This window comes from Ammospiza nelsoni, chromosome 27 (assembly GCF_027579445.1).
Source record: "Ammospiza nelsoni isolate bAmmNel1 chromosome 27, bAmmNel1.pri, whole genome shotgun sequence".
Lineage (NCBI taxonomy): Eukaryota > Metazoa > Chordata > Aves > Passeriformes > Passerellidae > Ammospiza > Ammospiza nelsoni.
This window is the reverse complement of record NC_080659.1, coordinates 3969115-3980978: the sequence shown is the minus strand read 5'-3', so window position 1 is coordinate 3980978 and position 11864 is coordinate 3969115. Positions and strand designations below refer to the sequence as shown.

Genomic DNA, 11864 nt, shown 5'->3' with positions numbered 1-11864 from the left:
TGCCCAATGTTCCGGCTCCCGGGGCGGGCACGAGGAGCAGGAGGCGCGGCAGGGAGTGACGGTGGCGAAGAAGCAGAGCCGGAGTCGTGCGTAGCTCTGTCAGCTGCTGACGTTTATTGCACAGGATGGGCTGGATGGGAAAGTGGACGCTTGGAGTGGGGCCCTGTCCCTGCGGCTGCTCGGGCGCAGGGTGCCGGGGCTGGCACGGGCCCCGCGCTCGCGGTACATTCAATGTGGAAGGCTCCAGAGTGCGAGGCAGCGAGGCACACGTGCACACACACACCTGCACACACACCCACACACGCACACAACACACGCACAGGCACCTGGAACGCTCAGCAGGTGCTGCCCCAGCCCCAGGGCTCGGGCTCCAGCGCCTGCCTCCGTCCTAGCGCTGCCTATGGGGACACGGGGCCGTGCTCACCCCCAGCCCCGGAGGGGGGGACAGTGTGTTCGTGGGTGCTCAAAAGCCTCAGGGCGACCATCCCTCAGACCCTTCCCAACTTACCTCCAGTCCTGGACCATCGCCCCTCGCCTTGGGTCTGTGAGAGGGGCGCAGGGACACGCGCGGCGCCGGGGCTGCGCCGCCAGCCCCAGGGAGGTGTCCTGCGGGTCACACACAGGGATGTGTTCAGGTCATAGATATCATACACAGAGTTGGTCATGGCGAGAATGCAGCTGTGGCTTCTATGGGCAGCCGGGGAGGCCAAGGGGGCAGCGGGACTTCGGGCAACAGGGTCAGACTTTGGTCGGAGATGACACACCCGGGGGGCTCAGCCCAGTGACCCCGCGGTGGGGAGAGGGCCCGGCGGCCCCAGGCCCACCCTCGGCAGCTGCCCCGCTCTGCAGCGGGGGGCAGGAGGGACCGGGGGAGCGGGGCTGGCGCCGGGGCGGGGGGCGGCAGCCGGCGGTGCGGCCGTGGCCCTCACCCGGCGGCGCAGGGAGAGCTGAGCTGGGGGGCTCCCCGCCGCCGCCCCTCCGGCGCGGAGGTCACAAGTTGGAAGACAGCCTGGACTTGGCCGGGTCCGTGTCGGGCGTGCTGGACGCCGAATCCTTGCGGGCCGCCGCCGAGTCCTGCGGCAGGGCGGGCGGCGCTGTCAGCCCCGAGCCCGTGGGCGCCGGGTGGGCCGGGGCCCCCCGTGAGGGCGCCTGGGCCCGCAGCCCGGCCGGAGGGCCCGGGCCCGGCGAGGCGGCGGCCGGGCCGCCTCCGATGGAGGTGCTGGACTCGCGGGCGGACGCCGGGGGGCTCTGGGTGCTGCCGGCCGCCAGCCCGTGGGGCAGAGAGGGCTGCGAGGCCGAGAGGGGCCGCGAATCCTGGCTGAGGCTGCTGGTGTGCAGCGCCTGTGTGCTCTTGTGGGCGGCCAGGCGCTGCGGCGAGCCGGGCGCCGGCTGCTGGCTGAGGGACAGCTGCGAGCCCAGCGGCCCGGGGGCACCTCCGTAGGCGAACGTCCGGCTGGCCAGCGGGCTTTGGGACGGAGGGCTGGCCGCGGCCGCGGCGAAGGCGCTGGTGGAGGCGGGCAGGGCCGTGGGCTGCGCCGGGTCCTGCGAGGGCGAGGGGTTGGCGTGGGGCACGGGGGGCTGCGGCTGCGGCGGGGGGCTCTGCTGCAGCAGCACGGGGGACACGGCGAAGGGGCTGGGCACGGCCTGGGCGTACTGCAAGCGGCGCATCATGCGGGGCGAGCCCAGCGCCATGGAGCCCACCAGCGGGCTGGCCATCTGCGGGCAGAAGCTCATGGCCACGGCTTGCTGGAGGGTGGCGATGGCAGAGGTGACCTGGGGCTGCACGGGGCTGTACATGGCCGTGTGCTGCTGCAGCTCCGCCTGCTGCACCATCTCCCGGTCGTACTTGACGATCTCCTGGATGATCTCGTTCTCCTGGTTGTTGAAGACACCTGAGTTGAGGTCGTGCTGCACTTTGTGGAGCAAGATCGAGTTCTTCTTCCCTACAGAGGGAGAGGAAGCACCGTGAGACCCTCTAGTGGGGCTATGCTGGGTTCCCATGGGGACCACAGCTTTCCTCTATGCCAAGTCACGCCTCTTCCCCCCAGATCCCCCTGTGTCTTACCGATGCGGTCGAGACGGTCGATGGCCACAGTCTCGAAGGCCCGTCTCATCATGGGGTACTCCTCCAGCACCTCGTTGAAGTTGTCCACGGAGAGCGAGTAGAGGCGGCAGTAGGTGTCGGCACGGACGCTGGCCGTGCGCCGGCCGCGGGTCAGCAAGCAGATCTCTGGGGGAAAAACACCAGGGCCAAGGTCAGAACTCCACCATCGAGGAGAAAACAGGGCAGGGTGTGAGAGCTACCATACACTGGGTGTACAGCAGAGGCGTCCCTGTGACTCACACACCCAGGCCAGTGCTCACCCCCAAAGTAGGAGCCGTCGGAGAGTTTCATCTCCTTGTTGCCCTTGGTGAGGATGCTGACCACCCCGTGCTGGATGAAGTACATCTTCTTGCCGATGGTGCCCTCTCGGATGATGTAGTCGCCCGGCTGGAACACCTCAAACTTCAGCTTGGTCAGCATGGCCGTGACAAAGTTGGGGTCGGCGTTGGCAAACAGCGGCATGGAGGCCACCAGCTTGCGGCAGTTGAAGTTCACGATTTCCTGTGGGGAAATGGGTGAGCCCAGGAAGCTGGGACGTGTTTCCCCAGGGATATACTCCCCACCCCAGTCTCATGGACACCCTGGCATGCAGATTGTGCATGGACGCGCTCCCACACAGAGTTGCAGAAAGACATGTTTGACCCCAAGCATGTGCATGGCTGGTGGGACCCTCAGCAAGGAGCAGGGAATCCCTTCCCTTGGCAAGGGGGTGTAATCCCCATCCTCCTCCCAGCTCCCCTGCCCTCACCTCACGCAGGGGCTCGTTGAGCTCCCCCAGGATGCTGTCCTCATCAAACATCTTGCCCTGGTAGCGATGCTCGTAGTAGTCGTGGATCTTCTGGCGGAAATCAGCAGGCAGCTTGTGGAAGGACATGTACTGCTCCACCTGCTTGTACTGTGGGGAGAGCTGCTGTCAGCTGGGACATCCCCATCCACGGGGCTGGTCCCACTCCTGCTCCTGTTCCTGACTGGGAACCTGTCACAGACATCTTTTATGAAAAATCCTCTCCTTAGGATTTTTCCTTCTGAGAAGCTGGGAGGCCTCAGGAACAAAATGTAAACATTGATTATCTGCTGCTGTGGAATGCAACAGGTGCATCTGTGATTGGTCTCATGTGGTTGCTTCTAATTAATGGCCAATCACAGTCAGCAGGCTTGGACAGAGAGTCTGAGCCACAAGCCTTTGTTATCATTCCTTCTTTTTCTATTCTTAGCTAGCCTTCTGATGAAATCCTTTCTTCTATTCTTTTAGAATAGTTTTAATATATTTTCTTGATATATATGATATATATGACATATATTATATATATTATATATAATATATAATATATTATATATATCTTAATATATTTTCTTCTATAATTTTCTTTTAGTAGTTTTAATATAATATATACCATAAAATAATAAATCAAGCCTTTTGAATATATTACATTACATTACATTATATTACATTATATTACATTATATTATATTATATTATATTATATTATATTATATTATATTATATTATATTATATTATATTATATTTTTTTCTTCTATATATTTTCTTTTAGTATAGTTTTAATATAATTTATATCATACAATAATAAATCAAGCCTTCTGATTAGAGTCAGATCCCCATCTCTTCCCTCATCCCAAGACCCCTGTGAACACGGTCACAGGAACCCTCACCCCACATGGGGTGTCTCTTCCTGTCCCCTCTTCCTGTCCAAGAGGGGACAAAGCTGTGGCCCCCATCCAGCCCAGCCCTACCTTCTCCTGGTACTGGCGCCGGGAGGAGTCCAGCGACTGGATGAGGGCGGTGGCGTGGCCGATGAACATGGCGTAGCAGGTGGCCCCCACGATCATGCTCAGCATGGTCAGCCAGATGTCTGTCATGCTCTCGGGCGCCTGCTTCCCGTAGCCGATGCACAGCATGTGGCTCATGGACTTGAAGAGGGCGAAGGAGTACAGCTCGCTCCAGGAGTCGTTCTGCAGTGACAGGGACAATGTCAGCCATGCATGAGTGTGTGTGAGCATTGCTGAAAGGCCTTGGCTCCATCAACAGCCCCAGCTGTCTGCCAGCAATAGGGATTTGTTGAAAAGCAAAGTTTTCAAACTTCCCAAACTCCCCCGGCGAGGTAGGCAGGGAAGGAAAAGGGTGAGACAGGCAGGAGAGGAAGAGGAGGAAGCCAGGCAGAACAAAGCAGAGATGGAAATTTGATGAAACAGGATGAGACAGACGGGGGAAAAGGGCCATTTGCAGGAGGCTGCAGAGCTGAGAGGCAGCAATTAGAAACAGGAGCCATTATTTATTAATAGCAGCTTTGTGGCTAATGAGCAGGAGAAGGTGGCAGGGGATGGGGCCAAGAGCCCCATGTCAGCAAATTCCTCCCACCCTGCTCCAGGTCCTGTGAGACCTCACCAGGGTGACACCAGCATCTGGGGCCGAGTGCTCTGTGCTCCTCTGCCCTGGCCCATGGGGGATGGCATCTCCTGGGGCTGGAGGATGGAGGATGGAGGATGTGGGGATGGATGGGAGCCCTGGGGAGCAGGCAGGAGCACAGTGTGGGGCACATGGAACTCACCACCATCCCGTTGATGGACACCCAGCAGTTCTGGGGGAAATCCTGCAGCATGGGCACCAGGAACTGGAGGCAGCCATCCCAGTGGCACAGCAGCAGCATCATCCCAATGAGGTTGATGATCCTCATCACGGCGCTGGCCAGGTCGTACGTCATGTGGAAGATCTGTGGGTGGGTGGCACGGCAGGAGCTGAGCCTGGGGACTGTCCCCCAGCGCCCAGCCCTGCTCAGGGCACCGACCTGCATGGCCTCAGCTGGCAGAGGCTCCTGTGGCTGGCCTGGCTCTGGATTCAAGGGGGTGGCTGTGCTCCACCTGCCTATTTATAGCCGGCGAGTGCCGCCGCGCTGCCGCCCGGACAGCGCTAATGGCAGCGAGCCTTGACGAGGATCAGGGACACACAAATACCCTGGGCACTGAGGAGGGAGCAGGGCAGCTCCCAGGGCATGGCCAGAGCCACGCAGCAAAGCTGAGTCTCCCCTCAAAGCAGGGAGGACCCTCAAAGATGGAAACCCCACAGGGCTGGGGGTCCTGCTGTCCTCCCTGAGCTCCTGGTGGGGTAGGGAGGCAGAGGGGAGGGAGCTGCTGAGGTGGGCAGGGACACAGGGTCCTACAGGGATGGTGTGCCAGCATGTGCCAGTGATGCTGGTACCCATGGTGGGTGCTGTATCACAGCTCAGGGATGCCCCAGACCCTCCAGCGTGGGTCACAGCCACCCACCAGCCCCACAGGTCCTCTGCACCCTGCCAGCTCGTCAGGGAACCCAGCTCCCCCTCTCTCCAGCCACGCAGGGGCTCCTGGAGCAGGCCCTCACCTCCTCCCACTGGTGGATGTAGCGGATGAGGCGCGAGAGGCGCAGCAGCCGCAGCAGGCTCAGGATCTTGGTGAATCTGACGATGCGCAGGGCGCGGGCTGTCTTATAGACCTCCGAGTCTATGCCCTTCTCCACAATGAGGAAAACGTAGTCCACGGGGATGGAGGAGACAAAATCCACCACGAACCAGGTCTTGAGGTACTTCTTCTTGATCTTCTCGGGGTCCAGGATGATTTCGGTGTTGTCCTCAATGACAATCCCGGTCCGGAAGTTCAGCACCAGGTCCATCAGGAAGAAGGTGTCAGAGACCACGTTGAACACGATCCAGGGGGCCGTGGTCTCCTCCTTGAAGAAGGTGATGCCCACGGGGATGATGATCAGGTTGCCCACCATGAAGAGCAGCATCGTGAAGTCCCAGTAAAATCTGGGGAGCGAGAAGATGTTTGGGGGAATGTCACCACAGTCCCCTCCATGCCAAGGGGGCCATGCCCTGCCCTAAGGGACCTGTGCCACCAGGCTACTGTCACTCTAATGCCACCTCAGCCACAGGAACCCCCTCCTCTCCCCAGAGACTTCATCCTGCTGCTCCAAACTGCCCCCAGGGTGATCTGGCAGCCAGCAGAGCCCCTGACTGAGGCAGAGGATGGGACTGAAGGCTCCTGCTGGTCTGATTTGGCCCATGACAGCAGATCCTGAGGGAGGGGACAATGATGGCACCACGCACCAGAGGGGGACACGCTCCAGGGGCACCCCACGGGCTGGGGGACCCCCAAACCAGCGGGTGGAGTCAGAATCCGAGAGTCTTGGGAGCAGCTCCCTCTTCCTGCGCTCACGAAGTGGGGACCCAAGGACAGGGGACAGGACAGGGGACAGGACAGGGGACAGCCGGGGCCACCTCACCCCGGTGCCACCGGACTGGGTCACGGCTCGGGGGTGCCGGGTGGGCTCTGCCCGCAGCGCGGGGGCGGTGCAGGAGCGGCCGCGGCTCCGGTGCAGCGGAGCACGTACGGCTGCAGCGGCGGCAGCCCCGGGCAGACGCGCGGGCGGTGCGGGGATGAGCGGCCGCTCCCACCCCCAGGCTGCGCTGCCCCTCTCCCCCCTTTCCTCACCCCATCCTTCTCCTTTTTCTCCTCTCCCTGCCACCCGTGACCTTTGTGAGCATCTGCAAGGTCACAGCGGCTCTGGCGCGGCAGGATGAGGCGAGGCCGCCTCGGGCCGGGGGGCAGGACTGGGGGGATGCTCTCGGTGCCACGGACACGGACACGGGACCCTCCTCACCCACGCACCCTGCTCAGCCCACCCGCGAGTGCGGGAGGATGGGCGGGGGTGCCATGGCCGCGCTGTGCCCTGCGGGATGAGGAGGATGAGGAGGATAAAGAGGAGACCCCCACGCACACGGGAGGGGGCGGTGGGGCAGATCCTCACCCCCTCCCACCCCCCCACACTGCGCAGACTAGCGCAGGACCAGAAGGAGCCGAGCATCCCAGCTCCTGACCTTTCTCCAATGACACCTTCCTCATGTGAGGCATCGCCGTGGCAACCGTGAGTGATGTCACTGCTGCAAAACGATGACTTCACACCGGGGCGGTCCCCAGGGTCCCCTCGGCAGAGGAGCCGTGTGCCCCCCTGCACCCCCACACCGAGCTCGGGCTGCCAGCTGCACCCCTGGGCTCCCACAGCCGGCCAGGGATGCTGAAATCAGCATCTGTGGGGCTGGATGTGTCCCTAAACCCCCCGAGAGCTCCCTCTCAGGCTGACCCTGCTGCGCTGCGTGGCTCCCACAGGGGCATTAGCCATGCAAAGCTGCGAAGAACTGAGATTAAATAACCACGCCAGCTGGGCAAAACTCCCCTCTGGCTCCAATCCCTGTGCAATCTGGCTGAGCCAGGGCAGAACTGGGCCTGCAGAGAAAGATAAACTGCTCCTGGTCCCCCCCTTGCACACAGCTGACCCTGTGTGATCGCCCCGGGGTGCAGCGTGCCATGCCAGATCTTGCTTCCTTGCAAGGTTCATGTGCACAGAAAAAAAGATCCAATCCAGGCTGCTAAAAATATCTGCAAACAAATTAATCAGGATCCTCGACACCCCTCCCTCGCTTCTGACCCAGTTGTATGACAGTGATGACGACAGGAGATGCCCAAAGCCCCTGCAAGAGGCAGCTGCCACCTCCCTGCTCCATCACCCGCCCAAGGCCTGGCTCAGTGGTGCTGCTCTGAGGTGCTGGGCAAGATAAGAGTCAGGTCCAAGCACTAGAGGGGAAAATGTATGCCAGGGTGGTCCCTGTTAACTCCACTGGCAGCACTCAGAGCTCCAGGGATGATCCAAACTCTCCTGTTGGTGCTGATCCCATGGGACAGAGGTTGGACAGAGCTCCTTCAGACCCCCTGTGCCCCTGAGCCCTTTGGGGCCCAGATGCCAACCAGGTGGGCAGCAGCAGCACGGGATCAGTGCAGGATCAGTGAAGGATTGTGTGGGATTGAGGCAGGATCAGCACTTTGCAAACTGGCACTAAATACATTCTAAAAATGAGATTGCTGTGAGAAGTGGGCTGTGGGGCCAGTGGCAGAACTTTGCCCAAGCTGATGAGCAGTGGTGGCCAACACAAAAATCCCAGTACAGTTATAATGAATGAGTGGTGCCCTCTCCGCTGGAAAAGCCTTTTACCCTGGGGAATGGGGCATAAAAGCTTTGCCAACTGCTCAAGGACCCAAACCTTCACCATGCCCAGGTCGGTCACAGCCTGTCCTCCCCTTGAGGTGGCTGACACTGCAGAGGGAGGGGCCCAACAGCCCCACCACAGGGAATGGGAACACCAGAGCTGCCACACACACCAGGAGCAAGAGCAGCTCTGAGCCACGTCCCTGTGCTCAGGAGCCCCTGTGGTGGCAGATCCAGGCAGAGGGAAGCCTTTAAACCTGGGTGAGGAAGGCTCCAGCCAAGCAATGCCAGGGATGTGCTCTGGATGCATCTTTGCCCCTGATTCACAGCAGAAAACCCTCATTTCACAACCAAAAATCACCATTAGGGAGAACCTCCTGCTCAGCTCCAACCCCAATTCCTGCCCAGCCTTGTGGAGTAACCCCTGAGCAGTCCCTTGGTGGTCACAGGGTGATGTGCACTGCCACCACCTCCAAACCTCCACCACCTCCCAAAGCAATGCCCAAAAAGAAGCAAAAACACCCCAGAAAGAAGCAGAAGGCCCAAAAGAAGCAATGAAGGAGCTGGCATGGCTTGGCTGCTCCTCCAGCAGTGGCAAAGTGGGTGACAAACATTGCCCAGCACCCAAAAGGAGGTGGCCCTGCTCCAGCACACACTCACAAGGTCTCTTTGATCAGATCTGCAGCTCAGCATCTCACCAGCCGCCCTGATTGCTTCCTCATCATTCAATATTTATGTAAATAGCAACTTTGGTTCCTGGAGCAAACCTGCCCTGAATTGTGCGTGAACGACGGCAGCACCACGGCCGTGAGGAGCCAGGATTGCTGAACAACCCTGATTATGAAATGATGTCACAGATGGGGAATGATTTTCTCTAAAGATGGGAAATGCAGGGCAAACACGGCCAGGTCACGCTCCATTATCATCAGTGGATAAATGCTTTTTTTTTTTTTGATTACTTTAAGGCAGGGCAGCATGGCAGGGATGCACTGGTGTCCCCAAGGGGCACAGCCTGGCTTCCTGAGCCCAGCCTGGCGTGGGCTGATCCTGTTCCTGTGCACGGTTGTGGAGCTGGAGGATGCCATGGCTCTGCCTGCAGCTCCTCCCCACTGGGCAGGGAACTCTCCTACGCCACTTCCAGCATCAAAACACAGGCAGCCACTCTGCCCCAATGGCTTTCCAGTCTTCCTCGCTCCAGGAGGATGAAGCCCGTGCAGGGCAGGGTGACTCGCCAAGGTCACCCCAGCACCCACCTGCCTGCTGCAAGCACCGGCCCAGGCAGTGATGCTGCTGCTCTCTGGGGAATCCTCTGAGGCCTCCAGCCCACTGCAGGCCCACCAGAGGGAGATCCCCACTCTTGGCAGCTCTGTGGGCTCTGCCAGCTCAGAGAAACGGGGCAGGCTCTGCCCCAGTGCAGGAATGGGGGTCACCCCACTCCCAGCCTCCCCCAGCATCCCACAGCTGCTGAGGGTGAGGAAGGGAGTGAGGAAGGGTGAAGTTCTCCTGCTCAGCAGCCCACAGGATCGCCCTGGCACTGCCACCTCTGCTCTGTCACGGCAGGGACAGTGGAGATCCCTCTGCCACACTGGCCAGGCAGTGTGAGCAATCTCACCCCAAACCTGCAGCAGAGCCCAGTGCCCAGCCCGTGACATGAGGAGGGGGCTCCCCTGGGTTACCTTCCAGGGTGGAAGGGCTCAAACCCACCCCAGTGCAGGAAGCCAGCCCTGAGAGGTGCCCAAAGGCCTCCAAGTGCTCCTCTGGAAGATGCCAGAGCAGCCCAGGAGCAGCACAAGGGGGTGAAAGCAGGAGGTGAAGTGAAGGTGCTGCTCCCTGCCCTGAGCCCGTGGCCACCTCACCTGCCTCAGGGAACCCCAGGGGGACCCATCAGTGTCACAGAACCTGAGATCTGTGGGGGTTCCCCACTCAGGCACCCAGCAAACCCTCCCTGAGCCCCCCCAACCTCTCATCAGCACAGCAGCACAACGATGTGGGGCTGAGCCTCTCCAGCCCATGGCCAAAGGCTCCTCCAGCCCTTTTGGGGTCTCTGGAGCAGGGTGCTCCCAGTGCTGGCTCAGCAGCGATGCCAGCTCGGTGTGCCCATCCCTGCAGGATGCCGTGCTGCCTGCCCCAGCCAGCGCAGCCATCCCTGCCGGTGCCTTTCACACGACTCGGGAAAGCGTTTGCCACTCCGGAGCTCGCCAGGGAAGGAGATGGAGCTGCAGAGCCTTCCTCCCCGGTCTGGCATTCCCCGCCCGGCAGACAGGCTGGATTTGGGGCCTCGGGTCCTCCCAGGAGCCCCAGAATCCCCCTCAAAGCGGCTGAAGCCCAGGGACAGCACCAGGCCTCGTCGGGGGAGCCTTCCCAACGCTCTGCAAAGCGCAGGGATGGGGACACCCGAACCCCAGCGGGCTCCGGGGACACAATCAAGGCCCGCCGGGGCTCGGCAGGGCCGAGCCGGGCCGAACCCGCCCGGGAAGGACAAGGGGACGAGGGGATGCCCTTGCTCGGGCTGCCGGCATCGCTGCCGCGCTGGGGACGGGGGTGCCCGGCTCGTCCCCTCCCGCACCCGCCGCGCCTCAAGGTGCCCCCGGCCCCGCAGGATGCGGCCGAAGCCCGGGGTCCCCCCGCACCTGAAATCGCTGTAGGGGTGGATGATCCAGGCCCCCGCCGACTTGACGCGCTCCTGCTCCCTCTCCACCGCCTTCTGCGAGCCGAACATCCGCAGCGAGAACTTGTTGACGCCGGGCTGGAGCATCGCCCCGAACTGCCGCTGCATGAAGCTGGCCTGGCTCCCGCGCACCTCCTCGGCCGCATCCTCGCTCGCTCCCTCCTCGGCCGCCTTGGCCCCGCCGGGGGACGCCGCTCCGCCGCCGCCGCCTCCGCCGCAGGAGAACGAGACCTTGGGCTCGCGGGGCGGCTCCGGGCCGGGGCTCCGCGGCGCTTCCCCGCGCCGGCACTCGCCGTTCGGGGACCCCTTCCCGCCGCGGGCCCGCGCCCGCCCCGCCGCTCCGCCGCGCTTGGCCCCATCGGCCGCCGCCTCCTCCTCGGCCGCCGCCGCCGCCGCCTCCCCGCCCGCCGCGCCGCGGCCCGCCCGCATCCTCCCGCCGCTGCCGCCGCCACCGAGGCCACCGGCGGCCGAGTGGCGCCCGCCGGCGCGGCGGGGGCGGGCCGGGGCGGGCCGGGGGCGGGCGGCGGGGCCGGGCTGGGCTGGGCTGGGCGCCGGGCGGCTCCGCAGCTCCCCCCGCCGGCACGGCACTCAACGGTGGGATCGGTTACCGGGAGCGGACGCCGGGATGGGACATCCACCTCCAGCCCCGACGGCCCCGCAGCTCCCCCCGCCGGCCTTCGGGAGGGGGGATCGGTTACCGGCGCCGATCACCGGGATAGAACATCCACCTCCCGCCCCGACGGCTCCGCCGGCACAGCCCTCGCCGGTGGGATCGGTTACCGGGAGCGGACATCGGGATGGGACATCCAGCTCCCGTCCGACGGCCCCGCAGCCTCCCCCGCCGGTGGGATCGGTTACCGGGAGCGATCACCGGGATGGGTTATCCACCTCCCGCCCCGGTGGGATCGGTTACCGGGAGAGGACACCGGCACGGCACATCCACCTCCCGCCCCGACGGCACTTTCTGTAAATAACTTATTGACATTTGTCACAGACATCTTCTTATGAAAAATCCTCTCCTTAGGATTTTTCTCCTGAGAAGCTGGGAGGCCTCAGG

At 62.2% G+C, this 11864-nt stretch overlaps 1 protein-coding gene across 1 annotated transcript; it reads right to left on the bottom strand.

Moving 5' to 3' along the window:
- Positions 1-91: 91 nt before the first annotated feature.
- HCN2 (hyperpolarization activated cyclic nucleotide gated potassium and sodium channel 2) lies at positions 92-11251 on the bottom strand. Its single transcript, XM_059489709.1, has 8 exons — positions 10770-11251; positions 5482-5905; positions 4673-4834; positions 3858-4076; positions 2853-2999; positions 2365-2605; positions 2066-2230; positions 92-1943 (listed from the first exon to the last, which is right to left on the bottom strand). The coding sequence occupies exons 1-8, from the start codon at positions 11234-11236 to the stop codon at positions 991-993; spliced, it is 2778 nt and encodes a 925-aa protein (XP_059345692.1). The 5' UTR covers positions 11237-11251; the 3' UTR covers positions 92-990.
- Positions 11252-11864: the final 613 nt, after the last annotated feature.